The 18,664-nt window shown below is 48.6% G+C and overlaps 2 protein-coding genes across 6 annotated transcripts in view; both read left to right on the forward strand.

The window, feature by feature from the left end:
* LOC108941223 (connector enhancer of kinase suppressor of ras 3-like) overlaps nucleotides 1-14,803 on the forward strand; it is a 52,837-nt gene extending 38,034 nt beyond the window's left edge. For 2 of the 3 annotated variants that reach the window (XM_029258324.1, XM_029258326.1), the window contains exons 15-25: nucleotides 707-746; nucleotides 7,005-7,055; nucleotides 8,022-8,058; nucleotides 8,305-8,474; nucleotides 8,986-9,059; nucleotides 9,768-9,839; nucleotides 10,261-10,319; nucleotides 10,540-10,628; nucleotides 11,707-11,965; nucleotides 13,400-13,581; nucleotides 13,843-14,803. In XM_029258324.1, the coding sequence (XP_029114157.1) occupies nucleotides 707-746; nucleotides 7,005-7,055; nucleotides 8,022-8,058; nucleotides 8,305-8,474; nucleotides 8,986-9,059; nucleotides 9,768-9,839; nucleotides 10,261-10,319; nucleotides 10,540-10,628; nucleotides 11,707-11,965; nucleotides 13,400-13,581; nucleotides 13,843-14,034 (1,225 nt within the window). In that variant the 3' untranslated portion in view covers nucleotides 14,035-14,803. The remainder of the gene's footprint in view (nucleotides 1-706; nucleotides 747-7,004; nucleotides 7,056-8,021; nucleotides 8,059-8,304; nucleotides 8,475-8,985; nucleotides 9,060-9,767; nucleotides 9,840-10,260; nucleotides 10,320-10,539; nucleotides 10,629-11,706; nucleotides 11,966-13,399; nucleotides 13,582-13,842) is intronic. The other variant, XM_029258325.1, reaches the window with a different exon arrangement.
* A 763-nt stretch (nucleotides 14,804-15,566) lies between these two features.
* The window catches only part of scaf8 (SR-related CTD-associated factor 8), a 28,161-nt gene continuing 25,063 nt past the window's right edge, over nucleotides 15,567-18,664 (forward strand). For 2 of the 3 annotated variants that reach the window (XM_018731011.2, XM_018731019.2), the window contains exons 1-2: nucleotides 15,567-15,950; nucleotides 18,103-18,186. In XM_018731011.2, coding sequence (XP_018586527.2) covers nucleotides 15,729-15,950; nucleotides 18,103-18,186 — 306 coding nt within the window. In that variant the 5' untranslated portion in view covers nucleotides 15,567-15,728. The remainder of the gene's footprint in view (nucleotides 15,951-18,102; nucleotides 18,187-18,664) is intronic. The other variant, XM_018731026.2, reaches the window with a different exon arrangement.

The following is an 18,664-nucleotide window of genomic DNA, read 5'->3' on the forward strand; positions in this document are numbered from 1 at the left end:
CATGTCTGGGCTGTGCCTTGGGATGTGGGTTCAAAGCCACTTCAGTATGTGTGGAGTTTGTATGTTCTCCTATATTTGCATGGGTTTCCTTTAGGGGCTCTGGTTTCCTCCCACAGTCCAAAGATAAGTGTTTCAGCTGGATTGGAACCTCTAAATTGCTCTTAGGGCGTGTGAGCGACCGTGTGTGTGTCATTGCCGTGTTATGGAACGGTACCCCATCCAAGTGGAACCTGGGGCTGGACTTTGGTGTTCATAAGCTTTAGGCACTTTCACTCTGATATGTCCAAAAAGAGGAGTAAAAACCAGTTGAATTACATCCATTGGCTCCCCTGTGAATTTTTAACTTTCAGTTGTACTAAATTTCTATCTTAAAAGCTTTTATTTTTCCTTATTTTCCTTATTCTTTCTGCCCTTAAAACTTTTTTTAACAAAACCCTGACTTTTCCCTCCTTCCTGTGCCTGTAGTGTTTAGTGGTGTACAGCGTCTCACAGCCATGTCCTGCCGGGATAAGTTGGGAACCACTCTGACCCTGCATTGGACAAATGCCTACTTATAATGAATGACTTATTTATGAATTATTTCAGTGTTTGTACAGTGAAGAAATAAGGCACATTTGCTTTAACACCGGTGTGATTCAGCAGAGTTCTTTAACCGCTTGTAATTCCTTTATAATCACTGCTGCTTCTCTGCCTTCTCCCTCCTCAGATACCAGTCTGGCATCCGGTCCTGGTCCTTCTCTCAGGCGGTGAGGACGCATTATGAAAATGACCCCAAAGCGCACTCGTGTATTTGCCCTTGGATGGGGTAGAGGCAGGGGGTATGGGCTTCTCGGTAGCAGCCAGTCCGCTGGGAACCTGAACTTTCACCAAAAGCTTGCGAGCTGTAACTGCCGTCGTACCCTTGAGCAAAAGCCGTTCATCCTAATCCCTTCTGCTGCATATATGTATGACCTGCACACACTTGTATGGTAAAAACATGAGCGACGCCGCATCGAACTTTGGGACTCATCTCCCAGCCCTTGATTTACCCCCTCGGCAGCTCCACGCAGCCGGGGTAGAAGAATGCAGCCGGGCCCTCGGGGGTCTTTTTCCCCTCGCTGTCCATTACACGTTTGCAGCAGCCTCTCGTCCGGCGGTGTACAGAATTAAGGGGACCAAATGCGATCCTGTTTCGGTCGTGCCTGTGGTTTCTTTGTGGCGACCGCCAGCTGGGAGGCTGAGCATCCCAGCTCTCCTCGTACCGCAGTCGGGGGCGTTGCCGCAGAGCGAGGGACCCCCGTCCACAAGGAGACAACCTGGGGGGTGCGAAGAGATGACGCCGAAGGACGCAAACCCGGCACTTAAACGTGTCAGGACCGATACGAGCTGATCGGGAGGAGGTTCTTTTAACTATTTTTTGTTGGCGTCCGTGACGAGCGGTGGGACAGGTGTGTACTGTGCGGACTGTTTGGACCACCCGCTGAACTCCCGATGAGCTCTAGCTATTTTCTTATTCGTTTTCTTAGTAGTTTTCTTTAGCTGCTGGTGTAGTGGTTAGAGCTGCAGACTTGGAGCCAAAGGTTGTAGGTTTCAATCCCATCGCCAGCTGTAGGCCCCTTGAGCTTGGTACCCACCCCAAACTGCTCCAGCCATAAAAATGAGTAAACAGTTGAACATTTTAAACACAAAATGTAAATGTGTCACTTCTGTTGGCAGCTACTTCAGTCCCAGGGTTGGGAAAACACGGTATGAAACAAACAAGCCCTGTTTAAGGGGTTATCTGTTCATCGATGTGCTTTGAATGCATTCTGGGCACTTCGACTTGTACGTCGCTTTGTGGAAGAACGTTTGTATAAATGTATAAATGGAAATGTTAAGACAGCTGTGTATCGTCCACTTATTAATCAGAACGGTAATATGAGAAGAAGTGGCCTTTCAGCTGAGACTCAACAGAGAGGAAAACCACTTTTTTTGGCAAATCGCATCGATGCCGCAGGGGGTGCGGTGGTGCAGTGGGTTGGACCACGGTCCTGCTCTCCGGTGGGTCTGGGGTTCGAGTCCCGCTTGGGGTGCCTTGCGACGGACTGGCGTCCCGTCCTGGGTGTGACCCCTCCCCCTCCGGCCTTACGCCCTGTGTTGCCGGGTAGGCTCCGGTTCCCCGCGACCCCGTATGGGACAAGCGGTTCTGAAAATGTGTGTGTGCATCGATGCCATAGTAGAGTAAATAGACCTCACCTTGCCCTTTGACCTTTACACAATCTATCGTAGGATCGAAGTCTTCAAACGCACATTTTTGCTGCGCAGTTTCCTCTTTCCGACATTCTTTAAGCAGAACAGATGATTTAGGCTCAGTCTGCATGTACGTGAAGCGATGCTTCGTTAGATACGTTTGCAGTGACGCTGAGAGATATATCCTTATAAAGGCCCCTCGCGACTCTAATGCGCTTTTTTCGCGTGCTGGTAACACTGGCCGCTTGGAGCGGCTTCTTTGGCGAAGCCAGGAGCTGTTCGCACATCCGTTCTGGGTGCATCTGGGGTCTCGCCGTGCTTCGACTTGAACCGGCCTTTGGAGATCTCTCCTTCGTGCGCAAATAGCGTCGCAAACGTTATCATTTTTTGGAGGGAAGCTCTTGAAACGTCCCATTCGCACCTTCCTTGTGCTCGCGCCTCCTCGAGAGCCCCGGGCCGGAGGAGGGACGGACGTATCGGCGATCCCTGGACGCCGAAGGGCTCTCCCCCTCGACGCCACGTGGCGTCTATTCACTCCTCCTCAGGGTCCCAGCTCAGAGAAAGACGGGCATTTCCATCGTGGGCCCCCAGAGGGTTAACACCGCCGCTCCATACTGTTCCCTGCAGGGTCGTGCTGAGCGACACGGTAACGATCCTAATCATGATTTTAACACGGATTCCCAAGCCAGTCTACTCTGTTTTCACAGTGTGGATGAGGGTAAGAACCCGATACCACGCTGGACCTCAGCAGAACATCCTGCTCTGGAGCAGACCTCCGCGGGACGGGAGTCAAGTAGCATAGTGGAGCACGGAGGCATCGGAGGCAGCAACACTGATGGGAAATACACCCCTTAACCGTGCTGCCCGCTTGCATTCCCATGAACCTTTGCGAGCCTGAACACGAAGCCCCCTCACCCCTAGCAGCTCCACACTCGCCGAGCTTATTTTCCAGCGCAGCTGCAAAGAAAAAACCTAAACGGCATGTTCGGACCGTCTCGAGCAGGAATGCATAACATTAAAATGACATTTTTTTCCGGCACATATTCTTATGAAAAGGTGGCTCAAGTTTCTGTGTGAGAAGTAGGTCCCTTTTCGGGAGCCCATCGGAGAGCGAGTGAATAAGTCAAGCGCGTGTCGTCCTTCCAGGGGGGCGTCCTGCTCGGCGTGGCGCATGAAACGAAACGTGCGATGCCTCAAGTGGCGACGCGTCTCCTGTTGACCAGCCAGAGGAGGAAAACGGGTTCACTAGAGACCCTCATGGGGTCGCATCTTCCCTCTGTTAAACACACCTGTGCGTGTCTAGCGTGTGTCTCATCGCACGTGGATTGCGGTTGCAGTTCCAGCCTCCACTAGACAAGGGCGCCAGTGAAGCTGCTGAGTGCTGCTCGCTCCCCTGCCCTCGTGGTCCCCTCCTCGGCCCCACGGGCGTTGCTTCGTCCTCTCGTTTTTCAACACAAGAGCACAAAAACATTCCAGAGCTACTAAAAACAAGACGAGGCCCTTCAGCCTCTTTGGACATTTCAAACACGGCGAGTGTCTCTAGATCTTAGCGTTGGCTGATTTGAATTAATTGAAAAAGTTCTCTTCCCTTTACCCCTCGGACTCTTATCTCAAACCCCAGCACTGTTACTTTCAATAAATCTTTCCATTCCGCTAATCTGCTCCCTGACTGGACTTCATGTTTGCCCTCACTTTCTTAACTCATTGCTCTTGTTTCAGTGTTTCTCAGGTTTGACTTGATGTAATATAGAAGGAGGCGTGGTGGCACAGTGGATTGGACCGGGTCCTGCTCTCCGGTGGGTCTGCGGTTCGAGTCCCGCTTGGGGTGCCTTGCGACGGACTGGCGTCCCGTCCCGGGTGTGTCCCCTCCCCCTCCGGCCTTGCGCCTTGTGTTGCCGGGTCGGGCTCCGGTTTTCCGCGACCCCCCGTATGGGACAAGCGGTTTCAGACGATGTGTGTGATGTACTTGTGTTGCGTCTCACCTTGGTCACCTGTGCTAGAGACCCACATTTCCTGTAAATCATCCTTTTCCAGCACTCCTTATTGTCCATCTGGTCCTAATGCAGTGGGGTTTTTTTTTCACTGTTGAATTCTGATCATCTTGTGTTTGTTAAACAAATAACCCTGCATGGATTGTGGTGGGAAAATGGGCTCGGTTTGCTCGGAGGTCCTTAGGCAGGCCGTAAGGTCCAAGCTCTCCTAAGGTCAAGCGCAGGTCTCCGGGGGACTATGGCTGGTCACTTTTTGTGCGAAACAGCGACACCTTGCGGCCGACGGTGGCAGTGTCTTCATTTCCCACTGACCTCAAATCCTCCTTAAAGGACTCTGGGCTTTTAAATTCACCTGGATGCCTGATGAGCTCCTGTCCTGATTGATTGTTTGAAACAGCAGAGAAACTCTCCGCTGCCCTGCATGTCCATTGATCGAAGCCAAGATGGGCCAGGAGATGTTCTGTTCTCATCCAAACACTGTAAGTGTTGGGAAAGCAGCAAAATTGGAGTTCACTTAGTTTAAGTAAGTGAAGAGCTTTTTAAGGGTGTACGCAGGTCTATAAGCTGCTCTAGTGATATGTGTTTTACACCTCTGTAGCCCACATTGATTTTTAAACATACTTAAAAATGATGACATAATGAGAATCTGATTATGGTTTATCTGTTTTGTTAAATTTTCCTTCTGCTTGAACGAATTCCTTTCTTTCATTCTTCTACGCAACATGATTTTTTTCTCAAATAAAACCCTATTGCCTAAAAAGAGTCCATTAGGCCTTTTTGCTGATATGTGTATATATATATACACACACATACATATATTACTTATTCTGTATTTTTAAAGAGGTAATTTTTAGCGCACAAACTTTTGTTGGTGTGTTATGGGCACAGAATAGCAGTATTTTTTACTCCTACTATACATGTCAAGCTGTGTTTTAGAAAAAAGCTCTTTGAAACATGGGAATCTCGAATAAGGATAACTTTTACTTGCTCCATAATTAATGTAGCTGTTTTGTCAGCCTGGGACAAAAGTGCGGGTTCGTGCTCTAATTTCTGGTGATGCGTGACGTGCCGTCATTGTAGGGCCCAGCAGTGGCTCCGGGGACAAATCGCGGGGTGCGTGCGATCCGGTGCGGCGTTTCTTGCAGCGATCCGTCTCCGCTTGTGAAGACCTACGGTCTTTATTTACGCGGAGCCCCTGTTGTTTCGCTCGTCTGAAATGAGGGGTTTCATCCTTTCCCGGGACAGGTGCCGTTAACCTGCGGCTTCTGCTGCTCGATCCTCCCTTGCGGAGCCGCGGCACCTCTGGAGACGGTCTGCGGCAGGGCTCAAGTAAATCTGTTCATAGTAGCTCATAGTGCAAGTGAGTAAAGTTACTCCACTGGACCGGAAGTGTGATTATGAGGCTTCTGCGCATTGAGCAAGAGCTCAGGAGGAATGAGAGACTTGGCTGAGATGCTTCTCAGAGATGGAGACCCTGAGAAGAATGGGACGAGCGGTAAGAGCTGGGACCGTATACGTGATTTCCTGTTGCGAGCCGGTGAGGAACAGGTGAAGCGTAGGTGGGTGCGGAAAACTGACGCTCGTCCGTAGTTCGGCGTGGCGCCGAGGGCAAAACCGACGTCCCTTTCTGCTCCGGGACATCCGTTCCCTAGTCAGCTCGGAGGGAGGCGTTTCGAGACTTTTCTATTCCTGTTTTTGGGGGCATTTTGTATAAATGATCAAGAAAAGTTTAAATCTGGGAAAATTCATGTTAGAGACGTGCGTGTGTGTATTGTGAAAGTTTAGGGCGTTTGCCAGACCCTTTTAAAACCCATTCCACTCCATCGCTCTGTCATTATATGTACTTTAACGCAGGACTTCCATATTTGGTCTCTAATTCTATGTGGAATCATTATAATTAACCGTTTGAACTTTGGCCTTTATTTGTCTGAGGATTCTTCTCTTGTTGGCAGAAAAAAGCCACCGGCTCGGTAAACGGCATACCGGTTTGAGCGAACCACGGGGATCTTATTCCTGCCGTCTCGGTGTTCCTTCCGCCGTCGGTCTCTCCGGGCTCAGGAGTCGAACGATGGCTGGCGGTCTGCGTTGCGGTTTCGCGTCGTTCGCTTCCCTCCAATAGGGAATTTACGTTCACATCGCTAAATAGTATTTTTATTTTTTCAGCCTGAGATACGTGAAGCATCCTCTTTTTATTTGGCCTCAGCAGCCTGCTTTACTGTAAATGAGGAACCAAGAGCAACTTAGGAAGTTGGTCAACACACAGTGGGGCGGAAGGCGTTGCTCAATCTCTTCGTGTACTTTTGGAAAGATGCGTTTCATTTTTCTGCTGTCACTTCCTAACCCTTTGACAGGAGCGTATTACACTTTAATTTTAGCATTTGTGTGGTAATAGTATATAATGAGCGGTGTGAAATTTCTACCATTCAGCTTTTTCTTATTGGTCCCATTCTGTAGGTTCGAATGGGTGACCTTTAACACCTAATTTCAGACTTTTTTTTTTTTTTTTTTTTCTCGGGACGTGTACGTTAAGGTTTCATCTGGTTTCACCGGGACGTGAGCTGCTGTGAGTGGGATCCCTTTGAAGGTTTTCCATCTCTTTTTATAGCTGCCGTTGTGTTTGAGCACCGAATCCTTGCGGTTACACGGGTCTCTCGCGGTCAAAACCAGGTGACTCGGAGGTGGCAAGTGATGAAGTCACCGATGAATGGCAAAGGTGCTAAGATTGCAGAGGGGAAAAAGAGCGGTTCGGGTGACCGTGCTGTCATCGTGAATCATCGTTGGTTTTATGTTTCTACTCCTTTTCAGGCCTCTTTCCCCATTTCACTGGCACCCATGGCAGCTGACACTTACAACCCAGTAAGTACCACGAAATCCTTGTCTCGAGAGGTCTGAAATGATGCTGTGTTCACTGCAGTGGTTGTCAGGTGTCACGAGCAGAGTCTCGCACAAGGCTTACAACACACACGCACATATATATCAGGTATAGGTTTCGTATGTATCTGCATATATAAAATATTGTTTAGACTTTAATTATACTTAAAATCTAACAATATAATATATAAAAAATGTTATAAGCCACCGAGGTACGCTTGGTTATCATAATGAACATGGTGTATAACTTGGTGAATCGTTGTAAGCAGCTTAGTGTAGAAACCTAACGTTGCAGGTGACCTTGGACAAAGGTTTAAAATGTGTCACGCTTGCATGTACAGAAATATGCAACATCTTTCTGAAACATGGATTAAAATGCTACTGATGTGCCGTGGTACAAGGGTGTCCTGTTGGCCAAGTTTCATCTCTCTCCCGTCCTCGCGCACCGGACACGTATGTTGCTCGGAATAAGTGTGTCAGGTGAAGTTTTGAACGTCGCTGCTTATATTAATGGTACATTCGTGGTCTGGGGGTTTGCCCGCCTGTGCCCGATATGCCCTGGGCAGCGGGCTGTGCCACTGCGGGCTGTTTGAGAGCTCATTCCTGAATGCAGAACATGAACCGAAGCGTGGGGCCAGCGAGCAGCGTGCAAACACAAAGTGCATGTGAGTCGGGGTGGGGGTTGTGTGAGAGAGAGAGAGAGAGAGAAAGAGCAAGCGATGGGGGGTGTGGGGGGGGGAGGGGGAGAAGAGTGCGTGCATGAGGCTCTGCATGCGACGCTTGGTGCGAAACAGGATGTTCCAGTGGAGCCGCGCGGTACCGCGGTGAAGGCTGTCTGCGCGAGCTGGGCGGCAGCGACTCGTCTGCCATGGTCCACGGGCCCTGGTGGTGGTCGGCCCGCCCTGCACCCCGCGCCCTCTGACCTCCCGTTCCTCTCGCCCCGCAAACCAGGTCTCCTTGCGACCCAAGTCCAGGAAGAAGAGTCGAGGTAAGCGGAGCACCGTCCTCGGGCTCCTAGCAACCTTGCCTTGCTGTTTTTCTTGTTTGCTTGTGCGGGGACTGGAATCGGTGTGCTGAAATTGCATGAACCCATGCGGCCGGGGACGGTCGGTTAAGGGGCTCTGGCGTGTCGATCTCTGCTCGTGCAGCCACTCTTGATCTTGTCTTATGGTTAACAGCACGGGTGTCATAGATCATCGACGCTTTCCGTTATTGACGGGCTCTCGCTACTCAGGCAATGCGACCATGAGCCGGAGGAGGATCTCCGTGAAGGAGCTGGGGCAGGTGGATCACCAAGGCTGGCTGTACCGGAAGACGGAGGGCAAGGGCTTCCTGGGGATCAAGTGGAAGAAGTACTGGTTCGTGCTGAAGAAGACGTCGCTCTACTGGTACACCAATCAGGTGGTGAGTGTCACTGGGCGCCGATGGCTGCGGAGGAACATTTAGCCCTCGACCGAAAGGTCTTGGACGTCGAGCTGTGCGCTTCCAGCTGTGCATCCGAACGGGACACTTAGATGCTTTGCTGGCACTGAGGAATAAACCTTGAGTTTTCCAGCTGCAGGAAAAACTCTTTCAAAACTGACCACACACACATTTTCAGAACCGCTCGTCCCTTACGGGGTCACGGGGAACCGGAGCCTACCCGGTAACACAGGGCGTAAGGCCGGAGGGGGAAGGGGACACACCCAGGACGGGACGCCAGTCCGTCGCAAGGCACCCCAAGCGGGACTCGAACCCCAGACCCACCGCAGAGCAGGACTGCGGTCCAACCCACTGCGCTACCGCACCCCCTCAAAACTGACCAGTGTTTGACTATTTGAAAGAGCCCATCGGTCTCTTCAAACGACCACGTGGAGAAACGGACGTAACTGGACGCAGCTTGACGCTTAATGTTGTGGTTTGTGTCTCCTTGCAGGCGGAAAAAGCCGAAGGTTACATAAACTTGACCGACTTCGTGGTTGACCGGGCATTGGAGTGCAAGAAGAAGTAGTAAGCATGTTGTCGGTGCCTATGCGGTGCCTCCTCGCTGCCGGCTATGGCTCATCGAAGTCACGTGCCTGATAGGAACCATTGACCAACTTGGGCATTTTACAGTCATGTGGTGACGTGTGACTCCATCGCCTAAAGATTTGGTGTTTGATTATCATTATGCACTATGATCACGATTCCTGTTGCGAAATTCTTTGTCATGCATTTATTCATTTAGCCGACGCTTTTCTCCAAAGCGACTTAGTTATTTACCCGTTCATACAGCTGGGTGATTTTTTTTTTTTTTTAACTGGAACAATTGAGGCTAAGTACCTTGCTCAAGGGTACTAGAGCTGGAGGTGAGACTCGACCCTGCAACCTTCGGGTCCAAAGGCAGCGGCGCTAACCGCTACGCTACCAGCTGCAAACGTTGTTTCTCCCCGCTACAGGAAGTCATTTTGCATATTTTGTGCAAAGTACAGAAAATGTTCGGGTTCATGCTGCACCTTATTGTAACGTGAGAAAGCGAGCGGTTCTCTTGATTCCTGCAAAGCCGTGCTGCTCGTTTTCGACGAGCTCTTGTCCCACATGTGTCTGCGCGGCTAAACGGTCGCGCCGTGGGGTCGCTCCTCCACGAACGTCGGCCCGTTGCCGGATTGTTTAAGCTTGCCTGGTGCCCGCGTCCTCCCTGCCTTCTCCTGAACCCCTTCCGTCTCTGCTCCCCCACAGCGCCATGAAGGCCTGCCACCCCCAAGTTATGATATTCTACTTTGCGGCGGAGAACGGCGAAGACATGAACACGTGAGGGCGCGGAGCAGAACGTGCGAACGGCTGCTGTCGCTCAGCTGTCCTCTGCTCTCTCTCTGCGTTGTTGATGTCAATGTGTTGTTGGTTGCAGACCTCCCTTGTGGTCTATCTTCATCTCTGAACTGTGTGGTTATAAATCTGTGAACCGTCGCTAAAGTGATCCGCAAACTGCTCGTTCCGCTGCCTCACGGCTACTTCCCTTCTCTATGACTGTGTCCCGCGTCCACCTGGCCGTCCGGTAGAGCGGGTGCAGGACTGTCCTCCGAAACACACCTAAGCACCGAAGCTCTATGTATTCAGCTAATTACGTTAATTAGCATTTATGTTGTTTCGGTAAATTTAGCGGCTACGCGGTGAGCCCAGACTGGTAGGTGGCGGGGAAAGGAATACGGACGACGCGTCGTTTTCGTTTCAGGTGGCTGAATAAACTGGGACTGGCTGCCATTCAGTACGGGTCGACGGAGAACACGGGAGGTTGGTCATTCCACCGCCGTTCACCGATGGTTGTGCCGATTTGGGCACAGTTAATTCCTCAATTTAGAAATTACTTTCTGAAAGGGCCATTATTTTTAACCGTTCCAATTTTCCATTTTTACCTATTCCACTCATGAATGCTACGATTTTTCTTCTCTGTTAGGTACTTCTTACTGACTCGTTCTTTGTGTGTGTGGGTGGGTGGGTTTGCTCGCTCCAGAGTGCTACAGCGAAGCGAGTGATCACGATGAGGCCGACTCCGGTGACACCGCCCCTCCCCCCTATTCGGAAGAACTGACCGCGGACCCTGTGAGTGTCTGTCGCCATGGCAACGACCCTCAGCTCACTTAGCAGCTCGGGATGCAGGGCGCTGACCTCTCTCATCCCGACATACCCAGGACTGCACCTAGATTTTAACCCGGTGTTTCATTGTAATTTTAGCACTCTGCCTTTGACCTTGCGGGCAACATCTGACCTCAGAGCCAATGGGGAAAAGTAAACTTGTGTAACTTCTGCTGTCTATTATTGAAAATTAGGACATTTTTACTAAGTCACAGTAGTGGGAGGAAGGGGGAGGGTTTTTTTTTTTTCCTCTCCTCAACTGCCAGCTGCTTTATCCCATCATTTCTCTGAGTCCTGCTGCTCTGTATTGCATTATTCCTGCACTCTCTGTCATCCTGGTGAGAAGAACACTTTATAAAAACCAATTTAACTGTATTGTTGTGGTATCGCGCTCGTACGTCTCGGTGCTCACAGACGAAACTCACGTAATCTTCAAAAGTACAACGGCAGGTTTGGTGCCCTAAGCGCTGTGCTACCTGTGTCGGCATGAGAGCGCTGCAAGAAAACGCATCAAAGTGACGGCATCCCGCTCGCACCACACCGCATCTGTTAATGCGACCCGTAACGCTCGCTGAGCTTGCCGCAAAACATCACGTGCAAGGTTCAAAGGGACAAGACGTGAAGTGTGTGAACATGCAAACTGATCTCAGTTGCTCTTGGTAGGGAGAGAGAAAGAGACACACACGTAGTGGATTTTTGAATTTCTGCTCATTGGCACATCTATTGACGCTTTTACATTATGAAGCATAAGGAGATGTAGGTTGAATTCTTACGACGTCCAGCAGGATTGTTTTAGGATATAGTGACAAGTGGTCTAACCTGCATGTTCAAATGTGGTATAATGTAAAAGTATAGTGTCCTCCAAAAGGTGCACTTGGATTCGGCATTTAAGTATATATAGTTTGGGAGATGCACTTAACCATTTATGTCCGCTATAGTAGACAAAGTAGATGGGAGGGACTCGCAAGATATATGGGCTCCGGGAAAGAGCGTGAGTTGTGTTTTCGTGCTCACTGTCATTCCTGTCCTTTCATGTTTCCCGCAGCAGAGTGTGCCACCCCACTACACTTCACCTCCTCAAAGTGAGGCCTCAGGCTCCGCCTCCTCTCCAGTTAGCACCATGACATCCCAGAGCTCTGCGTCCTCGATGACCAAGAATCGCCGGTCCTGGCTGGACATCGTCTCGCAGTCGACCTCCGCACCCGTTCACTTGTCGTTCCCCCTAGAGGCCGAGGGGGAGAACGGCGGAGCGGCGCCCCAGGGGGAACCGGAGAGATCCTCTGGGACAAAGTGCATGGAGGAGGGTGAGTCCTCAGAACAGCTGTGGGTCCGTGCGTCTAGAGAGCGTGGGAGTCGGGCTGCGGGTGCCTGTCAGATGCCCTTAATTACAGGCTTAATTAGACACCAGGAGAAAGAGAATCCTTGGCTGAGTGAAGGGTTTCTCCGCCCCCCCCGGGTCTGCATGTCGCTCTGCTGAGCTGCTTGCAGTTCAGCTGCGTGGTGCTTTGGGCGCACGCACACGCACACACACACACACACACACACACACACACACACACACACACCCCTGGGCAGCATGGCCATCTTCCCACAGTCAGCGATGCGTTTTGCTCTAAAGAGTTACGATGAGCCTTCACCAATCAGTTTCTAGCCACATTAGAGGGCGAGGGTTGTATTTATTTGACAGATGATAGATAACAGCGGCTGTTTAGAACTTGTAGGTTTTTTCACGTCACTGTCAGTAAAATAATAATCAGTTACATTGATCATGATGATGATCAGCAAGGGTAAGCATGTATGAATAGGAGTGGTTAACTTATCTTACTGGTGCCAGTACATTTTCATACTTCCTCCCAAATACAGCCAAAAAGTAGAAGAACTGAAGTTAGGGCACCGTCCATCTGGTAAGCAATTTGAGTTGTGACGAGCAAGCAGATTTCCTCAGGGGTACGGGAAGTTCACCCGGCGCCGACATCCTGCTGTCGCTCGGCCCAACGGTTGAAACCGATGGTGGCGGAAGCACAGGCTGGATGTGAATGTCAACAGCTGTGTGAAGATGTGTGTGAAGGCGTCTTTCTGCCTGACTGTCTGTGAGCTGAGTTGCGTTTCCCACATGAAAGCAGACTCAGACTTGCTAATCCTCTTTGCATCTCACATTAAATGGAAACAGTTTATGTATCAGCGGGTGATTATGACAGTATTAATTTCTCAAGCTTTTCACGTTTACATGACATTTATTTAGTAGACACTTGTCCAACGTGAGATACAGCTCAGAGTAAACAGAAGTACATTCCACCAATAAATGGAGAAGTACACGTGCAGACAAAGTACAGTCCAATACCACTGTTTTTGCTATTGTACATTGATAGGTGTGTATGGAATTGCTAGGGAGCAAGTTTTCTAAACACATAATTAGCTATGGTTTATGGACCAAATAGGAGATGTTTTCCAACCCTTCTTGAACCTTGAGGGCATTCAGCAGTTCTGAGTGTAAGAGGGAGATCGTTGCACAGCAATGGAGCCAGAACAGTTTCGGCTTTTGACGTGAAAACTGGTTCAACAGATTTACGTATATACATGTTGGCCTTTCAGCTCTAAAATCTGTGTTTCCAGTTTTTATGAGTTTATCTCATTGTTGCTGGCCAGAGATGGGTCCTCACCCGTCCCGCCTCGTTTTTTGTGACATCCGTTACGTATGCTTCGATGCTGCAAAAATTTGGATGGTACTTATTTTGCAGAAGCCGCATTGGATGAAATGGAGCGCTTATACATTCACCTTAAGGAGGCCAGCCTGTCTCCCATCGGGGATCGGAAACCATCCACAAAAAGGGACTTCAGAAAGTCGTTCATCAAGCGATGCAAAAACCAGACTATGAACGAGAAACTGCACTTCATCAGGACTCTGAACAGCACCCTCAAGGTGGGTAGTGAACAGGAAAGTGCCGGAAATCCTATTCATGGTAATGGCCGCTACGGCCACTAGGTGGCAATATAACTCTGGCTACATTGGACTCTTTCATTCACAAACGTTTACTGAGGCTGTTTATTTCTTTGATCTGATAGGAATATTTGAATTGCAAATGAAATTCCAAATGTGACACACACACGGTGCTGTCTGCAAATGAATGTAGAGTCATGCGGCGATAACGAGGGCTTGTGGGTTTCTCCCCCTGCGACTTAGGCTAAAGAGGCAGACTTGGCGGCCATAGAGCAGATTCTGGGGGATCCCAACCTGACGGCGCACAAGTACAGGGAGTGGAAGGAGGCAAATGTGCTGTTGTGGCAGGACACCTGTAACGATCCTCGCCAGGGTGGCGAGGAGCACCTGGCTGCGGAAGCCAATGCGGCACCGTACACGGAGAGCAGCGTGTGAGGAACCCGGTGCGTAGGGCCCCCGCTCGTGGCCCCCCACCTGTATTGACTTGTAGCGGTTCTCCGGTGCCTGACCAAACTGCTGATCCTGAACACGAGCGGAAGTCAATGTGTGCTGCACTCAGAGGCCTGGAGATCTCCGAACAGCCACTCGCTCGCTCTCGGCACCGTTGTAAACACTCATGTTTTTATCCGCTGTCTTGTGAGGATTTTTTTAAAAGTGATTTCCAGCACAAGGTTGTTCTTGGTTTTCCTTATGGACATAAGGAGAGCTGAAAAATCTTGCTGTCCAACTGCTCATGTGGAGACTGAAGACAGTGCTGTCCCCTCTCTCTCTCTCTCTCTCTCTCTCTCACCCACTTCTTAGACCTCCTGCACCGCACTTTTTCTTCTCTCATTTTTTAATGATCCTGGAACAGTGGTAACCTGCATTATTTGGCTGTTCTGTCTTTTTTTGTTTGTGTTTTATTTCTGCAGTGTTTTGTGTGACTGCAAAACACAGCCAGATATATTGGTACATCTGACATTTTTCCAGTTGTTTAAACTGCTGCCTCATCTCAAGATGCTCCTCTCTCAAGCAAACCAAGTTTCTAAATTTGCAGCGCTGCCTACGCGCTTGAAAAAGCGCTTGGGTTGCCGTGACTTGGACATGCCTTAACAGTATCGGAAGCACGGTGATGACTGGTGAATCCTGTCTGTCAGTCGCGTGACTCTTAAGGACTTCTGTAAGTGAAATCAAATAAGGTGCAAGTATATATTGTATGGTTTACACTGAAAAACCTTGGTTTTTGCTCTTTGACTGTGGAAGTGTTTAATAACATTTTAATGTTTAATGTAAATAAATGTTTATTATACTCTGAAATGTATATAGCATCCATTTCCTTCGAGAAAGTGGGAGCTGGCTGTAAAAAAACTGGAATGGTTTGTATGGAAAAGAGGGTGCAGCGTTGCACGGATAAACGGATTCAGCGGGGAGAACTTTTTCAAATGTTTGGTATAAATCGGGAAAAGTAATTTCTCAGATAGCTCCGACAGTACAGATAGTGTGTTTAATGTCAGTCACAGGGTGGCTGTATAGCTTTCGCGAATGTGGAAAAAGCCATGGAACGAGGCGCCATGGGAGTTAAGGACATGGACTCGTAAGCAGAAGATTGCCAATCATGTGAGTCCTGCTCCTTGCTATGGCTGAAATAGCCATAAACAAGGTCCTTTCCCTGAAGTGGCCAAGTATAACACCCAGCTGCATACATACATTAAAGATTTTCACTCTTCTCTACATGTTATGTTGACGAAGATGTGACAATAAAGCTTGATTTGATTTTGACATGGGGCAAAAGTTGCTTTGCACAAGCTAAGCAGTAAATTACTTTGCATTTACTCATTTAGCTGATGCTTTTCTCTAAAGCAACTTAGAATGTGAAGCTACCTACAACTATTTACCCATTTACAGAGCTGGGAAATTTTGACTGGAGCAATTTAGACATTGGAGCAAACACCGTGCTTCAGGGTACAACAGCTGGTGGTGGGATTCAAACCTGCAGCCTTTGAGATCCAAAGCCAGCAGCTCTAAACCTCTATGCTACGGGCTGCCAGTTTAAATTTTGGATATAGGCTGAATTATATTGTGCGTGGGGGTGAAATTAAAATTCAGCTCTCCCCTACCAGCCATTGCACCCTTTTTCGAGAAGTTGCACCATGCGGCCACAAGAGGTCGCCGCTACATTGAGACAATGCGGCTGCAGTACCGCGCTCGATCACACGGGGCCGCCTGTTCGCTATGCTGCTTCGCGCTGTTCGGCCGCCATGTTGGCTTCAGTCAGCGAACCGAGGGCGTGCAGAGAAGCGAGCTGCGAGCACTCAGCGCCGACGTCCCCGACCAGCATCACCATGGAGGCCGTGAAAGCTTTCAATGGCGAGGTTTGTATCGGTCGCTCCTCGGTTCCATAGGTTCTGTGCCGGCCGAGTGGTCAGTTAGCGTTATATTCAGGTGGGCTGCTGAGGAGGGCGGTGGGCAGTGACCGGGCCTCGGCCTCCTCATCCTCCTCGCTCGGTCCTCCTCCACCTCTGCCGACAGTGGCACGGGAATCCGCCTGAGGCTCATCGAAAATAGACTCCACAGTCGAGAAATACTGCCTTTCTGTTGTACTTTTACCTCAGACCGACACGTTGAATGCTGTTATTTGGTCGAATTTGGCCAGAAAACCGAGGTCGAAAGTGAGTTTGAAACCGCCGGCCCCCCGGTGTCAACAGCAGAGCAGTGTAATCCGCCTTAGCCGTTAGCCGCAGCAGCGATGACGTGAAAGGAAAAAATATGAAGAAAACGCACTCACTAGACGTATTCTCTTCGTCAATTTCACGCAGGACTCGCGTATCCCGCCGTAAAGTGAGAGACTTAGTTTTCCAAACGGCTCTTTCTAGGGCACAATTATTATGCGGTCTTCCGCCGTTCGCTGAGGTAACGACGCGATGCTAACGCTGAAAATGACGGCCAGCAGTTCACAGGTCGCGCGGCTCGTCTTCACTCGCCCCGTTAAACCAAAGCTTTCATATCTCTTGGGTTGTTCGGTTTTCACGCTCCCGGGCCGTTGCATTGAGAGATTGTGTGTCGTCGTTCAACTACTACGTCTGCATCCAACCTTCCCTCTCTGGCGTTTGTTATCTGTAAGTGTACGACATCGTGTAATGTAAAAGTAAGACAGCCGTCAAATATATTCGGCTGCGGCTCCGAGAAATGTTGCGTTTTGGCGATTATGTAATGAGCTGCGCGAGAGCAGTGTGCGGTTCCGGAGTCTGTACCACGTGACAGCTGCATAGTGTCCAAAACAGAAGGTGTCCACAATGAGAAGTCTGGCGATTCTCGGGAACGCAGCTGTGGCCCAGAGCCAGACAATGTAATTGCAGTGTATGGTTTCTTACCCACATTGTACAGCTTTCATAATGAAAGGCCAGACTGTGTCCCTTAGAACTGTTGAATTCCTCCCAGCATTCAGAAGTGTATCATCTCATAGCTAAACTGTACAGCGTTTTGGCATTTTATGGCCCCATACTCCAATTTTATTTTGTCCAAGCACAGTAAAATCTTAGATGCATACACTTAATCTGCTTACAGTTGTCAACCCATCCACACAACGGAGCAGTGTGAAACGCGCGCTACAGGCAGTTTATGTTAACGATTCATTGGAAACTTGTCTTTGGACTGTGAGGAGGAAACCAGAGCACTTGGAAGAAATATCCACAAATATCTGCACGCAGCACAGCAAAGGAATTGTGAGGCATTCGTGATGTTGCTCTCTGCTACTAATCATGTAGAGGCCCCTACCCCGGCTGTACCATGCGAGTAGTGTATGGCTCAATACCAAAAATATATTACATTGCTTAAATTAAGTGTAAAAGAGAACTGAAAAGGTAAATGGAAGAGCAATGAACTTCAAGTCACTAATTTTGGATCACCGGTAGCTGCCTTGGAAGACTGTAAGTGTTAGCTCACTGTCTGCTTTATATTCCACTTGAAAGATGAAGGGTATGTAGTTTGTCAGTGTCCTGTGCGTTTCTCAAGTTATTCAGCAGTGCATTTGATCAGTACGTTTTTTTTTTCCTCCCTGTATACAATAGTGCCTCCAAAGATATATTTCTAGTCATTACACATGACACGGAGTTTGAACACAATATCCGAAATCTTTTTCACTTTCTTTCACTCTCTTTTGAAACTACAGTGGTTTTGAGTACTGCTAAAAATATTTCTGTCCTGTACAAAGTAATGTGTTTTCAGCGTGGTGATTTTCAGCTTCCGAAACTAGACATGCGTTTACGTTTACAACTATTCATGTTTAAGTTGATGACTACATTTATAATAAGTTTGTAAAAACCAATGGTCATATGCCCTAATCATGTGTTGCAAAAAAATGTAAACTAAGCTCTATAGTAATTTATGCTTTGTGCACAGTAAGAGAAGAAAATCTTTTTGATTGCTTTCTGTCTCTACATTTTTTTTCTACAGATAAAGTAGTTGTACATTAAGATTCGGGTTAAGAATTTTCCTGCTAATTATTTTTCTTTTTTCCCCCCTCAGTTATACTCTTTGAATGAGTACAAGCCCCCAATATCCAAAGCAAAGATGACCCAGATAACAAAGTCTGCAATAAAAGCTATAAAGGTAAGTATTCACTGTAAGCACAGGGAAAGAAGCATTCACAGTTTGTGTGCCTGGTAACGCTCTAAAGTCTGTTATTATACCTTGAATCCTGCAGGATTCAGTATGCTGTTGCATAATACCTTGTTTCAATTGAAACATTAATTGAAAACCCTCCAGAAAATGTGTGCCAGTCCAGCAGGTGTTTTTGGTCACATTCTGTTTTTGGCAGCAAATGTTTGCTTGTTCTGTCATTTTCTTAAAGATGCCCTCTAAAGTGACAGTGGTTTTTAATGCCCTACACAACAAGTTTCCTCAGAGCACTGTATGAGATGCTGCAAAAAGGACAAACATTTAACTAATAAAATCAGTTACCAACAGCTAATAACAAATGCAGGGGCGAAAATAGAAAAGAGTGGTTGGCGGAAACAAGACTCAGAAGAATGGTGCAGAAGAAAACACCTTGGGCTCAAAAGACTAACAATATGTGACTGAATGTCCC

This window comes from Scleropages formosus, chromosome 15 (assembly GCF_900964775.1).
Source record: "Scleropages formosus chromosome 15, fSclFor1.1, whole genome shotgun sequence".
Lineage (NCBI taxonomy): Eukaryota > Metazoa > Chordata > Actinopteri > Osteoglossiformes > Osteoglossidae > Scleropages > Scleropages formosus.